General features: G+C 61.9%; 1 protein-coding gene across 1 annotated transcript in view; it reads left to right on the top strand.

Moving 5' to 3' along the window:
* Positions 1-12547, top strand: part of ARHGEF10 (Rho guanine nucleotide exchange factor 10) — a 102520-nt gene extending 89973 nt beyond the window's left edge. Inside the window, exons 20-22 of the mRNA XM_062198853.1 lie at positions 2763-2937; positions 7548-7670; positions 11049-12547. Of these exons, the coding sequence (XP_062054837.1) occupies positions 2763-2937; positions 7548-7670; positions 11049-11530 (780 nt within the window). The 3' untranslated portion in view covers positions 11531-12547. The remainder of the gene's footprint in view (positions 1-2762; positions 2938-7547; positions 7671-11048) is intronic.
* The last annotated feature ends 5356 nt before the right edge of the window (positions 12548-17903 follow it).

Genomic DNA, 17903 nt, shown 5'->3' with positions numbered 1-17903 from the left:
CAGCGCTGACACACACTCGGCTTTTCCTGCACAGCCACGCAGTGGAGATGGCGCGGCGCTGGCACAGGGCAGACAGCAGATGGAGGGAGGACAGAGCCCGGGCAGAGCCACGCGTCCGCCCCTGGTCGACCGATTTTCAGCGAGGAGCCAACACAGCTCGGTGCAGAAAACTTCCCCACATGGTGCTGGCGCAGCTGCAAGCCCATGCGCTGGAGAGATTGTTCACCCGAAGCACAGCACACACAGCTCAACCCCGCAGGCCAAACCCGTGTGGGAGAGCCAGACCACAAGCAGGCTAGAAGAAAACATAGGATAGCTCGTGGCGTGGGCCAGGCCGTGGTTCCTGGGGTAGGACACCCACAGCCCGGGCAACCGAAGGGAAAAACAGAGAAGCTGAACTCCACTGAAAATTAACGCTTAGCTGCTGCCGAGACCACTGTCAAGGGGGTGTGGAGACAACCCTTGGGGCGGGGGGCGTTTGCAGGGCCTGTGGCGAGGGGCTGGGGGCAGCCACGCGGCATGACCGGCTCTACGTGCTTACCGATGAAAAGGAAAATAAGCCGACTTAAAAGTGAGCCAAGCCGCTGCGGGACGCTTCTCCAGAGATGCCGTCGGCCAACGTGCACCGGAGTGGAAGCACGACATCATTAGGGAGCTGCGGGCCCAGCCGCCCCGTGCTGCCGCTGCACACACACTGGGTGTGTGTGTGTGCACGCGCGTGTGCATGTGTAAATCAGGGGCTTTGTATGCTGCAGGCGGGGGTATAACGTGGAGCGCTCTTGGAAAACAGTTTCTCAGCTCCTCAGAAAGCGACACTCAGAGTTCCTCATGACCTGGCATTTCTGGTCACAGGGCACACCCACAGCATTCAACATCCATGTGCACAAGAACTCGTACACATTGCCATGGCTGCATTGCCCATAGCAGTCAGGGAGAGGGGTGTGCAGCCCAGGTGCCCACCAGCCGACACGTGGGCCAACAGGACGTGGTCTGTGGGAGCATTCTGCCCAGCTGCAGAGACCTGAGGCTCCCCGCGTGTCGGAGCAAAGGAGGCCGACACGCAGGCCCCGTGTCACGCGATTCCGTTGATGGACAGCATCCAGGATGGGCAGGTCCACAGACAGGAAGTAGACCGTGAGTCGTCGGGGGCCGAGGGCGTGGGAGTGAGAAGTGACCGCTCGGCGGCGGTGAAGAGTTTTGGAATGAGATGTGGTACCGCACAACCTTGTGATGTGTGGGTTGTATCTTGATTTCACCAAAAGGGGGCTGTCCACTGGGTTTGGCACTTGTGGAGGTCCTGGGGCCTCCTGGCGTCAGCCTGAGGCCAGTGGGGGACGATGAGGAGGTGTCCAGTGGCCACAGAGGCGGGGGACCACGGGAGCCACAGCTAGAACGGGATACGAGGCTGCTCTTTCTCAGTAAGGTGAGACATGCCATGGCGCTGAGCACCAAAGGCAGGGAGGGCGCAGTCCAGCAGGAGACAGGAGCTGGTGCGGGGGCGCTGCAGTGTTGTGGGGCGGGGCCGAGGTTGCAGGTTGACAGACAGGTGGCTGTGGGCCTGGAGCCCCTTGCTCTGGGCAGGGTCTGAGGGGAGCGGGAGGCAAGGGGGTTGAAGTAGACCCAAGCTCGAATAATCCGGAATCAGAACCCAACCTCCGAACTCCAGGCCAGAACTCTTGGTCTGCCTGTCCCTGAGGCCTGTGAAATCCATTAGTGAAACTACTGTGGATCTGCCGGGCAGAGGAGCCAGACCCTCTCAGGTCCGTGGCCTGAGGGTCCCTCTGTAACAGCGCTCATGGTTCCTGTCCCCTGGTGCGTGGCCGTGGCCATGTCGGGAGAGGAAATGAGGGGCTTGGGATGAGGGGATTTGGAGTTGACTACAGAGCAGGTGTTTTAGCAGCGGGTGGCCCTTAGAGAAAACTGCTGTCCCTGCTTTCTGGCTGGTGACAGGGCCCCTGTCCTGCCCGAGGCACGTGGGGTTTGCTCCTAGGGCAGAGGAAGTGTGGCGTCCAGAGAGGAGCACAGTGGTCGGGCTTGGGGCTGCTCAGGCCAAGCTCAGCTGGGCCAAATGGAATCTCGATCCCCAGCCCTGGGCCTCCCCTCCCCTCGCAGCTGCTCCCTGGGGCCTTGAGCTCCTGGTCCAGCCCCAGCCGGGCCCACCTCTCCCCGTGGACTCCTCCCTTGAAATGAGGTCAGACGCTATAGCCATGTGGCTCCTGTCCATCTCCAGTGCAAGTCAGCACGTCCCCTCAGCTCCGTTCAGTGAGAGCGGTGCGGGGGTGGCCGTGGGGCACGTGGAACCCTTACAGCCGAGCTCGGGAGGGGAGGGCATGAGAGGCTGAGCAGACAGGGCCTCCCTGTGACGTGCTGGGCGGCCAGCAGCCTCTCCCTGTCCTCAGACTCCAGGGCCAGGGAAGCCCATCTGTCTCTCTCCTGTGGAGCTGTCAGCTTAGGGTGTTCCAAGTCAGAGTCGTGCAGGACCTGCTGCGTGCGACTGTGCACGGGGTCTCGAAGCCCCACCCCCACCCTTATGCTTTCTCCCGACAGACGGGAGCGGCAGCTGCAGCCATTGCTGCAACCAGGGAGGAGCTCCTGAGGCCCGGGGGCACCCACGGCATGAGCAGAGCCGGGTGCTGGACACGGGCCCAGGCGGGAGCCTCTGTGGGTCCCCGCAGGGCAGGGCGTGGGGACAGGGTTGGTGCACAGCATTGCCAGTGCCCAGGGCCAGGGGCTCCGCCTGTGACATCTCTCCCCTCCCGCAGAGTCAGCTGGAGGCGCACCAGGAGGAAGGCATGGTCATCTCCCACATGGCCGTGGCCGGTGTCGGCATCTGGATCGCCTTCACCACGGGCTCCACGCTGCGCCTGTTCCACACCGAAACTCTCAAGCACCTGCAGGACGTGAACATCGCGGCCCCCGTGCACCACATGCTTCCAGGTGAGGGGGGATGGGACCATTACACACATGTAACTCCGTGTACCACATGCTGCCAGGTGAGGGGGGATGGGACCATTACACGCATGTAACCCCGTGCACCACATGCTGCCATGGATGTGGGGGGAAAACGGGCCCATTACACACATGTAACCCCGTGCACCACATGCTGCCAGGTGGGGGGGGGACGGGGCCATTACATGCATGTGAGAGTGACACCAAACCCCATGAACCACATGCTGCCAGGTGTGTGGGGACGGGCATGGGGCCACCCCACGTGTGTGAGGGTCACGCCAAGTCAGAGCGTGGTTGCTGCAGGCCGTTCCCTGCTGGACAGAGCTGGGACCTTGGGTGGGAGGGTGGAGGAGGAAGCCATGAGCTGGTGTGAGGATGTAGGGGTGGGGGGGCTTATCCAGGGCTGCACATGCACAAAGTAGGAGGGGCCCCTGAGCTGTGTGTGACCAGCGTGTGTAGGTGTGTAGCTGGTGTGTACTCATGGCTGTGTCACTGGTATGTGTGAAGTAGCTGGTGTGTGTGAATGTGTCCCTGGTGTGTGTGTCCCTGGTATGGGTGAGCATGTAGCTGGTGTGTGTGCATGTAGCCTCCGTGTCCCTGTGTCACAGCTGTGTGTGAGCGTGTCCCTGGTGTGTGTTACATATGTGTGTGTCCCTGGTGTGTGTGTTACTGCTGTGTGTGAGCGTGTCCCTGGCGTGTGTGTCACAGTGTGTGAGCGTGTCCCTGGTGTGTGTCACAGTGTGTGAGCATGTCCCTGGTGTGTGTGTCATAGCTGTGTGTGAGCATGTCCCTGGTGTGTCACAGTGTGTGAGCATGTCCCTGGTGTGTGTGTCACAGTGTGTGAGTGTGTCCCTGGTGTGTGTCACAGCTGTGTGTGTGTCCCTGGTGTGTGTGTTACAGCTGTGTGTGAGCGTGTCCCTGGTGTGTGTCACAGTGTATGAGCGTGTCCCTGGTGTGTGTGTTACAGCTGTGTGTGAGCGTGTCCCTGGTGTGTGTGTCACAGTGTGTGAGCGTGTCCCTGGTGTATGTCACAGTGTGTGAGCGTGTCCCTGGTGTATGTCACAGTGTGTGAGCGTGTCCCTGGTGTGAGCACATCCATCACTGCTGTTGCAGGTGTATGTGGAAGGGTTTGTGTGTGGTCCTGGGCTGCGGTACTGGTGGGCCATCACCACGGCTGCTGGACGGGGACGAGACCGTTCCCAGGTGGATTCTGCGAGCCGTCCTACGCAGCGTGGGGACAGAAAGTTGGGGGAGGCGTGCGAGTCCTTTGGTGCATGTGGGGGGAGCGGGAGCTGCCGGACGACCCAGGGAGGCCTGGGGTGAGGCTGGATTTGCCTGGCCATCTGCTCTTGAGCCAGGCAGATGGGCTCCAGCCCCACTGCATCTCCACGGGCCGCTGGGCTTTGTGTCTAAGTTGTGAGAGTCGGTGAGCCTGGGGACAGCCTCTGGCCCCTGCCCTTGAGGGCTGTGATAAAAGGATCCAAGTCTCCTGCAGGTTGCGCTCGGACAGAGGCCTGGAGTCTTCCAAGCTGCCTCCGGTGGCACCTGGGACCCCCAGGGACCCCGGGAGGTGCCTGTGCTTTGGTGGTGACCACATGGCCCGAGGAGAAGGCACTTGAGGCCAGCCTGTGTCTGTGTCCTCCGGGCTGCCACAGCGCAGGCCACGGGGCAGGGCTACAAAGCATGGAAGCTTCTAGGGGCTGTAGCCCGGGTTTGCAGCGAGGTCCCGGGTCTCGGTCGGCAGGCCGTGCCTTCTCACTGGCCCGCGCAGGGAGAGAGGGACCGAGCCATGGTCGCCTGCTCACTGTGCCAGGGCACAGGTCCCCTCACGGGGCTCCCTGCTCATGCCCTCCCAGAGGCCACACCTCCTGGCCACGCCTCTGGGGCCTGGGCTCCCCGTGGGAGTTAGGGAACATGTTCAGCCTGTAGCACTGACACGACACTGGGGAAACACAGCAGGTTGGGGGTCAGGTTGCGGAGAGAGAGTGGGGCTGTCCTGACAGGGAGGGAGCTCAGGGGAAGAAGGCTCCGCGGGGCTGCCAGTCTGGTGGGTGAGGAGAGATCTACGTCCTGTGCAGGTGTGTTTGGGACGCCCTGGCTCCTGTACGACTCCCAGCAGAGGAAGTAGGGAGTGTGGCCATGGCCATTCTGTGCCCGGGGAGTGACGTCACTCAGGGAAGCGGCCCAAGTTTCAGTTTTAAAAGGCCACTGTGACGTGGACCACGCCACACGGGACTCGATTTACTGGACTCGGCCACCTGTGGGCAGTGGGGACTTCTCACACCCCCGGACACGGCGGTGGTGGCTCAGCCCGCAGCGGGGCCCTGCCTGCCTTTGACTCGTGACCTGGGAGGGAGAGCAGAGTGGGTTCCCCTCGTGGCTCACGCCGCTCCATGAGTTTCCTGTAGGCATCCGGACAAGCGTGGGGGCTCCGTTTACTCCCATGGCTCCACCAGGGCTGCCCCCAGTGCCCGGAGGTCGCTCTGCTCTGCACGCATGCCTGAGTCGAGCCCCACAGAGCCCCGTAAAGACCTGTGCCACCTGTGTGCTCGGTCCCCGCGTCTGCTGCCACCCTCCCTCACCCGTGACCTTGTTTGGCCGACAGATCCTGAGACCCGGCTTGCCCAGCCTCAGCCCCGCTCCTGGGGTCCCACCAGTACCCCTGAGAGCACTGCGGGGCTTCCAGGCCGGGCGTCCCAGGGTCTGGCAGCAGCACTGGTGCTACATTCATGAGTGGTGACGCCAGACCACCAAAAAGCCCAGCGCCTGCTCACAGCGGGGAAGGGACCCAGGTGACAGAGTGACCCCGTGACCCAGCTCCAACAAAAGCCGGGGGACCCTGGCCATGCCTGTAACCCAGGGGCCATTTCTCTCACTTCCAGTACTGCAGTTTTTCTCAGGATGTTGGCCCCACACAGGGGCAGTGGGGGTGTTCCAGCAGGTGTACCCCACATCCAGTGGCTGAGGAAGGGGTGCTGGCACCTGGCAGCCCCATCCAGAGGTGAGGGCGAGAGTCTCCACACAGCCCCTGCCGTGAGAGTCTCCCTGCCGTGAGATTGGTAATGCCAGAAGCCGAATCCCTGCATGAGATTGGTAACGCCGGAAGCCGAGTCCCTGCCGTGAGACTGGTAACGCCGGAAGCCAAGTCCCTGCCGTGAGATTGGTAACGCTGGAAGCCGGAGTCACTGCCGTGAGATTGGTAATGCCAGAAGCCGAATCCCTGCATGAGATTGGTAACGCTGGGAGCCGGAGTCACTGCCGTGAGATTGGTAATGCCAGAAGCCGAATCCCTGCCATGAGATTGGTAACGGCTGGAAGCCGGAGTCACTGCCGTGAGATTGGTAATGCCAGAAGCCGAATCCCTGCCATGAGATTGGTAATGCCGGAAGCCTGTGGTGGAAAACGAGACGTCGGCCCTGTTCTCTGGCACAGTTGGGAAGCCGGGTGCCTTTGAGAAGGACAGGTGCCCGCAGTCGACAGGTGCCACCACTGTCCACCAGCAGTGCTGGCCTGCTCGCGGCTCGTGTGCTGACTTGGCATGCAGTGCCCACCCGGCACTGCCCATGCTTGCCGTGGCCTGCCCCTGCCCCTGCCTGCTAGGCCACCCCACCCTGAGCTGCTGTCCAGGAAGCCGGGAAGTAACGGTCAACACCCGTGGCGCCAACTTCTAACCCTGCCTTGCTTCTTCAGTTTTGAAACAAGCACTACACACTCGAGCGATGGCTCCATGGACGGACTGGGCCGAGACCCGTCTCTGAGGCCATGCCACTCAAAACAGGCAAGCGTTCAGAATCCCTGGGACATAAGGGTTCTTAGCTGTGTACAGCTAATGTGAGGGGCCGGCACTGCGGCCCAGCCGTGAGCCGCCATCTGCAGCCCAGCATCCCATCTGGGCGCTGGTTCCAGTCCTGGCTGCTGCACTTCCCATCCAGCTCCCTGCCGTGGCCTGGGAAGGCAGCGGAAAATGGCTTCTTGGGCCCCTGTACCCACATGGGAGACCCAGAAGAAGCTGCTGGCTCCTGGCTTCAGCCGGGTCCAGCCCTGGCAGGTGCGGCCATTTGGGGAATGAGTCAGTGGATGGAAAGTCACTTGTTTTTTTTTCCCTCTCTCTGTAACTGCTTTTCAAATCAATAAAATAAATCTTAAAAACAAAAAACTAACAGGAACTAGTGTTGAAGCAAAACCAGATGTCTTTGTTTTTTGTACTTCTTTGTGCTGTGTGTGTTGTGTTATATGTGTGTGTGCTGTGTGTGGCATGTGTTTGGTATATGTGTGTGCTGTGTGTATTTGAGTATGTTGTATGTATGTGTGGTGTGTATGCATGCTGTATGTGTCTGGTTGTATGTGCTGTGTGTTGTATGGGTGTGTATTGTGTGCTGTGTTATGTGTGTGTTGTGTGCTATGTGTTGGATGTGTGTTTATATACGTGTGTGCTGGTGTATGGGTGTGAGCTGTGTGTTGTGTGTATACATGTGTGTGCTGTGTGTATACATGTGTGGGCTGTGTGTTTTGTATGTGTGTGCTGTGTTGTGTGTGTACATGCATGTGCTGCGTGGGTCGGGCTGCAGGACACAGAGCCCTCTCTGTCTCCCACCCAGGGCACCAGCGGCTCTCTGTCACCAGCCTGCTCGTCTGCCACGGCTTGCTGATGGTGGGCACCAGCCTGGGCGTGGTCGTGGCCCTGCCTGTGCCCCGGCTGCAGGGGATCCCCAAGGTGACCGGTGAGTGGGCTCCCCGGGTACAGGAGGGCCACACAGTGCCAGCCAGGGTGGAGCCCTCGTCTCTGCCTTGTGTTCTCTCTCATTAGTGGCCCCGGGAGATCTTGTCCCAGGAGTACGCGTTCGTGTTACCTTTATGAAAAAGTAAGATTTATTAATTTTATTAGAGAGGCAGAGACAGAGATCTTCTATCCAGGTTCACTCCCCAGCTGGCCACAGTGGCCAGCCTGGGGCCAGGTTGAAGCCAGGAGCCAAGAGCTCCATCCCTGTCTTCTGCGCGGGTGCAGGGCCCAAGCACTTGGCCCATCTTCCACTATTTCCCAGGCGCATTAGTAAGGAGCTGGATCAGAAGTGGAGCAGCTGGGACTTGAACCGGTGTCCATATGGGGTGCAGGCAGCAGCTCTACCCGCTACACCATAGTGAGGTCCCTGTTACCTTTATAGCCAGTGGTCAGTTTCCACCAGCGGGGCCGGAAATGCCCGTCTGCCCAAGGCAGCATCAGCAGCAGCTCACATGGGTGCAGCCTTTCGGGGGAGCAGCTCACGCTGTAAGATGTGCTTCTTCCCAGGGGCAGGACGTCAGCCCAGGGCTCAGAGCGCAGTGCACAAGGACGCTGTGCCCAGGACACAGCCTGACCGCCCCAGAGCAGGGCAGGCCTGTGCTTGCCAGGGCTGTGTGGGTAGCCAGTGGAAAGGAAGGGGTGCAGAGCTTCCCCAGGGGGCCCGGGCTGAGCATGGAGCGCCATGGTCAGGGCACCTGCTTCCCACGCGAGGCACCCCTGGGGGCAGCCGTGGTGGCTCCACTCACTGCATCCCTGCCTCCCACCTGGGAAACCTGGACTGAGTTCGCAGCTGCCGCGCCTGGCCTGCTCAGGGCTGTTCCGGGCACTGGGGGAGTTGGCCGGTGAAGGGGCTCGCTCACTCACTCTGCCCCTGAGAAAAAGACATGCAGACAACTGTTACGGAAATTTAGCCAATTTATATTGATGATAGCATCCACGTGGGAGACAGAATTAAGGGGGAGGATTTGTAGGGAACTGGCCAGTGTTTCCACGCTGACCTAGGGGGTTGGCTCCCGAGCACCCCCCACCCTGGACCCCAGGTCCCGTTAGGGTACAGGCAGACCTGCCTGTTGGGGCTAAGGGATTCGTCTCTGCGTTTCTACTTCCATGACACCCTGTGTGTTGAAGTGCCCTACACTGTAAGTACCCTGTGCAGTTAGCGACGGTGGAAGTTGCCACCAGTGCCCAGCCTGGAGTGGACAAGGCTCGGACACCTGTGCCCAGCCTCCACTCACAGAGCTCGCGCCCCCCGCCCTGCGCCCAGCCTGGAGTGGACAAGGCTCGGACACCTGTGCCCAGCCTCCCCTCACAGAGCTCGTGCCCCTGCCCTGTGCCCAGCCTGGAGTGGACAAGGCTCGGACACCACCCAGCTGCCCCTCACAGAGCTCACGGCCCCCCGCCCTGTGCCCAGCCTAGAGTGGACAAGGCTCAGACACCAGCGCCCAGCCCCTCACAGAGCTCGTGCCCCTGCCCCGTGCCCAGCCTGGAATGGACAAGGCTCAGACACCACCCAGCTGCCCCTCACAGAGCCTGCGCCCCCACCCTGTGCCCAGCCTGGAGTGGACAAGGCTCGGACACCTGTGCCCAGCCTCCCCTCACAGAGCTTGCGCCCCCCGCCCTGCGCCCAGCCTGGAGTGGACAAGGCTCGGACACCACCCAACTGCCCCTCACAGAGCTCGCGCCCCCGCCCTGTGCCCAGCCTGGAGTGGACAAGGCTCGGACACCAGCGCCCAGCCCCTCACAGAGCTCGCACCCCCGCCCTGTGCCCAGCCTGCAGTGGACAAGGCTCGGACACCAGCGCTCAGCCCCTCACAGAGCTCGCGCCCCCCGCCCTGTGCCCAGCCTGCAGTGGACAAGGCTCGGACACCAGCGCCCAGCCCCTCACAGAGCTCGCGCCCCCCGCCCTGTGCCCAGCCTGGAGTGGACAAGGCTCGGACACCTGTGCCTAGCCGCCCCTCACAGAGCTCACGGCCCCCCGCCCTGTGCCCAGCCTGGAGTGGACAAGGCTCGGACACCTGTGCCTAGCCGCCCCTCACAGAGCTCGCGCCCCCCGCCCTGCGCCCAGCCTGGAGTGGACAAGGCTCGGACACCACCCAACTGCCCCTCACAGAGCTCGCGCCCCCGCCCTGCGCCCAGCCTGGAGTGGACAAGGCTCAGACACCACCCAGCTGCCCCTCACAGAGCTCGCGCCCCCGCCCTGTGCCCAGCCTGGAGTGGACAAGGCTTGGACACCTGTGCCCAGCTGCCCCTCACAGAGCTTGCGCCCCCAGCCCTGCGCCCAGGACGCACAACCGCCCTCCGCTTCACATCAACTCCGCGTACTGAGTTCCCTCTGAGTTTGGCCAATTTGCACTTTAAAAAGCTTTTTATTTTCTGGGGTGGGCATTCAGCTTCGTGCCTGGAGAGCCACATCCCACCTCTGAGTGCCTCCATCGGGCGCCCAGCCGGGGCCCTGGGAGGCAGCAGCCTTGGGTCCCTGACACCCACGTGGGAGGCTCAGATGGAGTTCCCGGCTTGCAGGCCTGGCCACTGCAGGTGCCCAGACAGTGGCCTGGTGGCTGGGGGCTCGCTCTGTCTTCTCAAGCTCCTCCCGGTGGGTCCAGGGCTGCAGCCGCTGGAGGTGGAGCCCACGGGCACCAGCGGTGCTGGCAGACGCTGCGGTGTCGTCCCGGCTTCTGCCCCCACCACGGCCGACTGCTTGGGCGGCTCTGCTCACCACCAGCGAGGCCCTTGGCACCCAGTGTTCCGCAGTTTCACCGGCTGTGGCCGTGCAGGGCGAGGGCGGCGGCTGGGGCCGGTTCCAGCCTGCAGGCAGCTGCACAAGGGAGCAGCACGGGGCTGGGGGGTTCACAGGAAGCCCTGCAGGGTGGTCATGCTGAAATTTGATTCCCGGTCCCTGGAAATGGAGAAGTGCTCATTTTAGCTGAAACCGTAGAATTGTCCTAAGCTCCAGCACCCTTTGTAGTGAAAACTGAGAGGAAGCTACCGATAACTTAGGCATCTTGTTCTAAACCCTGGCACATTGCAGGCTTAGATTTCCAAGAATGGAGACTTAGGAGAATTCAGTTGGTTTCCCGAGAGCGCGTGAGAAGGCATTGCTCGCGGAGCGCGGGAAATGCTGTCACTGCTTCGGACACGCAGCGTGGGTGTTGGGCTGAGATGTGGCGCGGGAGGCCCGGCGTGCCTTGCAGATCCCCGCTTCTAAGGCTTTCTTGCAATAAACCAAAAGCACAGGGAGCATAGCCTGGGAGGCACGCGCGCTGGGGGCCCCGGGTTGGAGCGGGCGCCGGAGTCTCACTGTCCCGTTGCTGCCCCTCAGGAAGAGGCATGGTCTCCTACCACGCACACAGCGGTCCTGTCAAGTTCATCGTCACGGCCACGGCTTCACACAAGCGGGACAAGGACGGCGCGAGGGACAGCCCGCCTCCCGGCCGCGAGCCTCAAGAGGAGGAGCCCAAGGAGGCGCCCTCCAGCGAGGGGGCCGAGCCTGAGGCAGCCGTGTGGCTGGGGGAGTCTGCGGGGTCCCTGACCCAGGGGAGCGAGGCATCCTTGTCCTCCGGCTCCCTGAGCCTGTCCCAGGGCTCCAGCTCCCTGGAGCGCAGGTCGGAGGACCTCCTGCAGGGCCCCTCCCTCTGCCCCAGGAGCAGAACCAGGCGAGGCCGGAGGGCCAGGGCCAGCTCGGCGCTGGTGGTGTGCGGGGGCCAGGGCCACCGGCGGGTGCACCGGAAGGCCAGGCCGCCCGCCCAGGAGGAGCCTGTGTCGTCTGTGATGGTCTGGCAGATCCCCCTGCTGGGCGTGTAGGTGGCACGGCCACGCCTGGCCTCGGCTCCCTAGGGGCTGCCCAGGGTGTGCTGGGGCCAGTCAGATGCGGTTCTGGGGGATACGTGCAATATGGCCGCAGGGGCTCTGCGGGGGCTCCCTGTTCCTCTGCACGCATAGCCCAGTGCAGGGGCCTGGAAGAAGGCAGGAGGCCTGCGTGGCCGCTGCGCCCTGAGAACAGACCACGACCCTCGGAGCCACTGTGGCCGTACAGGAGTCCCGTTCCTGTGTCATGTGACCTGGAGGGCCTGAGAGGCAGCGAATTCTGGAGCATAGGAATCTATTCACAGTTTCTAAAATAATTGTATCAGCTCCAGGTTCGCTACTGTTATTTATATTCCATAGTTTAAATTACAGAGCTGAACCTGTAACAATTTAAAAGGCCGGAAACTCGCCGTTCCAGGTGGCACCATTTGCTGTGGGAAGGGAGCTTGGTTTCCCAAAGTGATAAACTGTGTCTGCTGTAAATTCTAACAAGTAGCAGTTTTAAATCGCATTTTTCTATTAAAAGTTAACAGTTCATGTTTTAGCCAATATCTTTCTCGTAAAGAACGTTTGCTCTGAACCAAAACTCCCGCTGTGGACGCCGGGTTAGGCGTGCGCCCAGGGCGGGGCTGCCTGGACTGAGCCACTCTGGAAACACGCAGGTGGCCGCGTGGCGGGCAGCAGGCAGCGACAGTGCCCGGTGCTCAGTGCTCCTGCGCCTGCTGATCCCGGGCAGCCCTCGTGCCGGCCACTGCCCACGCGCAGGTTGTGGTCCGCGTCCGCCGTGGCCCGACCACGTTTCCAGGGCAAGGTTGTGCTTCCTGGGGAAGGAGCAGGCGACGCCCGGCACAGGCATTCCAGAAATAAAGGACTCAGCACTTTAGAGACTAAACTGCTAATGCTGTGACTTAGCCGAGCGTAGTCTAAGCCGCGTGCCTGCCCCGTGAGAGTGGCAGCCTCCCGAGCTCCCGTGGACTCCTAGCTGCTGCCGCAGTTCACAAATAAAGCCTTTGTATTGGAAATACAGCGGTGAGCTGCCTTTTTCCCCACCACACGCCGAGGGCCACCGCAGCCTGCCGGGAGCGGGGCACCTGACCGGCCCCTTCAGAGGCCACGGCGCCACTTTGTGACACGGGGACACCCCCGGGTGCCCGGAGTCCTCAGAGACTGCTGCGTGAGCGCCGGATGAAGTCCTGGGACTGCGGGGTTTCTCGGGACCCGGGCTGACTGCTCATCTGCGGAGATGAGGGGGACGTTGGGTTAGCTGAGTACGGAAGCCTGGTGGGCAGCCGTGTTCCTGCATGGTGGATCGTGCTGGGGTGGGCAGAGTGGGACCCACGTGCTGGCCATCCCTCTCACAGCCACCTCGGGGAGCCAGGACAACCAGAGGGGCCAGCCCAGAGGTGGTGCCAGCAGGGACTCCTGCTGTGGAATGGACAGTCTGTGCGCTGGATCGTGGACAACCCGTATTGACCGCAGCCCGGTGCCGGCCCAGGGTAGGACAGCGTCCAAGAGCCCACCTTGGATGGAAACGTCACACGCTGTACCCTACGTGGAGCCCTGGGCTCTCCCGCGTGGTGGCTAACCAAGCACAGGAGGGCAGACACCCAGCACGCTGGTGAGGGGACTGATGGGCCCACGTCCCCCACACTTACACACATTAACACACACATACACATACAGACTCATACAGACTCATACACATTAGTACACACAACATTAATACACACATACACATACAGACATACTCATACACATTAGTACACACAACATTAATACACACATACTTACACATACAGACTCAGACACACACGCTTACACAGACACACACAGTACACACATCAATACACGTATACAGACTCATACACATTAGTACACACAACATTAACACACACATACACATACAGACATACTCATACACATTAGTACACACAACATTAACACACACATACACATACAGACATACTCATACACATTAGTACACACAACATTAATACACACATACTTACACATACAGACTCAGACACACACGCTTACACAGACACACACAGTACACACATCAATACACGTATACAGACTCATACACATTAGTACACGCATTAATACACACATACACATACACACTCATACACACACTCTCACACAAGTACATACACCTTCATACACACATACACATTAATATACACATACACTCATACAATACTTACACATACACACACATACATATATTCATATACATACTTCTACACACACGCATACACATACATTAATACATGTGCCCACACACCTACAGACATACACATATACACACATTAATACCCACATACATACAGTCGCCTATACACACTCATACATAAGTACACATACACTCACACTTATACACACTCATGCACACATATATTCATATGCACATACACACTCATACAGACTCACATACACACACGCACACATGTACATAAACACACACTTATGCACATATACATGCACGCACATACACATACATACATGCACATACACACACACACACATACACACACACCCCTCCTTGCCAGGGCCCCACGGAGCCTGTGCTGCCTGTGGGCCTGCAGTGGGTGGCACCTGTGCCTGCCTCGGGCGAGATGGCCCCAGTGTCAGGCGCCCAGCTGGGAGTCCTCTGTCCTCTCCTGGAAGAGGGGGTCCTAGCCCTGGCCACGCCCCAGAGGACCGCGCCCCTGCCCTGGGGATCTCCCTCAAGGCTCCAGGGAAGGCGGCGGCCGCACTGTGTGGGCAGATGGGCACAGCGTGGCTCTGGGTGGGCGGGCGGGCGGGCGTCTTGCCAAGGGTGACTCAGCCCGGGCTGCTAGAAGCTGCTCCTCACCCTGGCTCCAGCACCTTCCGGGCTGCCAGCAGGACCCCGGGGTGTGGGCCAGCAGCCGTCCTTCCTGGAGTTTGCCACAGTGAGGTCGCTGGGGTGGAGGTCGCAGAGGTGAGGGGCTGGGACTGAGACCCTCTGGAGAGCCCTGGCGCGGCCAGGATGGTACAGCTGGCCTCCGCGGCACCCAGCCCGGACACAGCGCACACCCACGAGAGGCTGCAGCCCAGGCCAGGGACGGGGCTGGGTCCTCTGACTCGGCAGTCGCCGTCCAGGGCCCGGGGTCCTGCGGCCCGCGGCTCATGTACTCCCAGTTGCCGCTGCTTGGAATCCAGATGGCTTCTGGGACAGTGAGCTGGAGGGGCTGCTTGGTGTCCCCACGCTGAGACCAGGAGGCTCCCGGGAATCGCTGGTGAGTGTCGGGGTGCAGGGCGCCAGGCCTGAGCCGCAGGGGGGCTGCAGGGTCTGTGCTCCTGCCTGGTCTCCTTGGCCACAGCCTCTGAACACAGCCCCTCGGGGGCGGGGGGCTGGCGGGAGGGGGCGGCACCAGGGAGCCAGGACCTCTCAGGAGCGTGCGGGAAGTGGGGAGGCAGACTCCCAGGGCCAGCGCTGGGGACAGGGGACAGGGCCCCTCCCGGCAGGGAGGGGGGGACAGGTGGTGCGGGGCTCCTGTCCGCTGAGGGAGGGGCGCTAGCTTTTGCTCTCCCGTGCTGCTGGGACCAGTCCTAATTTCCATTGAGCTTTGGTGCAGCAGGGGCTCCCGCTCTGTAACCCTCCAGTTCAGGGAGGGGTCTCGGGCACGGCGGGCCGCCCCACCCCAGCCAGGAGATGTCTGGCACGGTCTGGGGACCTTGTCGGCTGCCAGTGGGCCGGGAGCCGTTGGGCGGGTGGGAGGTGAGCAGGGGCAGCCGAGGCCAGAGCCTGGGTCCAGCTGGTGCGTGTGGGAGGGTCCATGTTTGTTTTCTCCTGTGGAGAACCGCTGACTGCTGTCTTTGGTGCCGTGAGCACACGGGATCCCTGCGCCATTCCTGAGCACACGGCACTCAGCGGCGGCCTCCTTTCAGCGCGGCTGTTCCGGTTTCGGTGGTCAGGTGCAGCCTCCGGGGCCCACACGGGAGCACCGGTGTAGTCACCCTGTTCTCGGGCAGCCAGCCGCGGCTGTGACGTCACACCCGGGGGCGTGGGTTCTCCGTGCCGACACACAGAGAGAAGGGCTCCCTGTCCGTACACACTGAATGGACGCTATTTGGGGCAACCCAGCATACACGTGTCCAGATTTTCAAGCCGAACACCACACTGCAGGCTGCTGGTGTGGTGGGAGTCCCACCGTCGGAGCCTCTAGCTCTCCGGCCCAGCCTCTGTGGGCCCGGGGCTGCTCGTCAGGGCGACCGCAGGGTGAGGCAGAACCGGCCCCCAGCACCTATGCCTGTTTGCCTCTGAGAGTTCCCTCCACGGAGCTCTTCAGAGACGCTCGCGGGGCACTGAACAAGTGTGGAACCCCAGACCCCCGCTCCGTGACTCGGGGAGACATGGGCCACACGCGCTGCCTCCCTAAGCCGCAGGGCTCCAGTCTGATAGCAGCAGGTGAACCAGGCTGGCAGAGGATATGGGTGAGGTGGCTGGTGGAGGGGCCTGGGCACTGCGCCCGGCACACGGCTGCTCAGGAACCGGCAGCTGGGACTTCCGGGGACTGCACACCACGGCTGCTCTAGGTGTGCCTGGATTCCCAGTAACGGGCCCGTGCTCTCGACACATGTGTCCTGCCCACCTGCCCGGGGCCACAGAGCACAGCCAGGCAGCAGGGCCCTGACCCAGCGCCGTGCTCCGTCTTCTCCCACACGCACCCCCCTCCTCAATTTTCATTTTTGTAGATTGATTTATTTATTTGAAAGGCAAAGGCACAGCAACAGAGAGAGAGAGAGAGACAGACAGACAGACAGACAGAGATCTTCCATCTCCTGGCTCATTCCCCAAATGGCCACAATAACCAGGACCAGGCGGAAGCCAGGAGCCAGGAGCCCCATCCTGGTCTCCCACGTGGGTAGCAAGGTCCCAAGCCCTTGGGCCATCGTCTGGTGGCAGGGAGCTGGATGGGGAGCAGAGCAGCGGGACTGGAACTGGCCCTCCTGCGTGGGATGTGCGTGCTGTAAGCAGTGGTCTAACCCCCTCCCCAGGATGGCTGAGTGATAGCCCCAAGGGGTCGGTGTCCCCATTCCTGGTCGCTGGGACCTCCCCCGCCCCAGAGGGGGTGTGAGGCCTCGGGCTCTGAATGCAAGTGAGGTAGGGGGGTCAGGCAGGAGGCTGTGCAGACAGAGGCGAGAGCCAGGACCTGCGTGCGACATTCATTCAAAGCCAGCGGCACATGTGTGCTGTCAGGACGGCCATCGGCCATGGGGGACTGGCGCATGCTGCGGGTGAAACCTGTTCCACAGGGGAGCCTGCCCAGGAGCACTGGGCCCCCAAGCAGCAGGGCGTGGGATGCCCCAGGCCAGCAGCTCTGCTTGTGGCAGTGCAATGCCCACTCCTAGCCCCTGGGGGCCCAGGCAGCCTGGTTCTCCAGCGAGGGGCCAGGGTGAGGGAGGTGACTGCAGGGGTGGACACAGGCACTGCCCGGCTGGTCTCCATCCCCACCTCGCCTGTGATGTGCAGCCCACAGGACCTGGGGGACCGTGGATCTCACCCAAGCTCGCCCACCAACTCCTGAGTCCTGCCAGGCCCTGCCGGGGCAGTGGCACCCCAGGACTCAACGGGGAAGAGCAGCAGGTGCTGAAACACCGGCCTGAGTGGCTGTGTCCCCCAGGCCCATGAGGGTTTGATGGGGGTCATGACCCCAGGCTCCTGGGCTGGAGGCCCCGCTACAGCTCAGGTGTGCAGAAGCCTGGGGCTGATCCTTGCAGGGATGGGGTTGGGGGGCTCAGTGTGGGGGTGGCGAGGAGCCCTGGAGCAGAGTTCGCAAAATACCCAGCTGGACTTTTTGTGCCCAGCTGCAGCGCCCGGGCAAGGGAGACAGGAGAGGACACAGAGAACCCAACACCCAGGGGAGAGCATGGATGAGCGGCTGGGGGCTGAGTCCTTGTCGTCTTCCCTAGGGGATCAGGTGGGGGCCACCGTGCAGCTGCAAACTCAGCTTCTGCCCGCACTGTGCCAGAGGCAGCTCCCTGCACAGGAGGCACCTGGGTGGGCGCCAGAGGGGCCAGCCGGCTTGGGGACACGCACCTGCACTGTTGAGGGTCAGACAGAAGCTGGCAATGGGGGGGCCTGTGCCTGTGGATGGGGGCCGTGTGCCTGCAGTGGGGGCCGTGTGCCTGCAGTGGGGGCCGTGTGCCTGCAGTGGAGGGGGCCGTGTGCCTGCAGTGGGGGCCGTGTGCCTGCAGTGGGGGGCCGTGTGCCTGCACTGGGGGGCCGTGTACCTGCAGTGGAGGGGGCCGTGTACCTGCAGTGGGGGCCATGTACCTGCAGTGGAGGGGGCCGTATGCCTGCAGTGGGGGCCGTGTGCCTGCAGTGGAGGGGGCCGTGTAC

The sequence above is a fragment of the Lepus europaeus genome, chromosome 8 (genome assembly GCF_033115175.1).
Source record: "Lepus europaeus isolate LE1 chromosome 8, mLepTim1.pri, whole genome shotgun sequence".
In the NCBI taxonomy this organism is placed as follows: Eukaryota; Metazoa; Chordata; class Mammalia; order Lagomorpha; family Leporidae; genus Lepus; species Lepus europaeus.
This window is presented reverse-complemented; position numbering and strand designations above follow the sequence as displayed.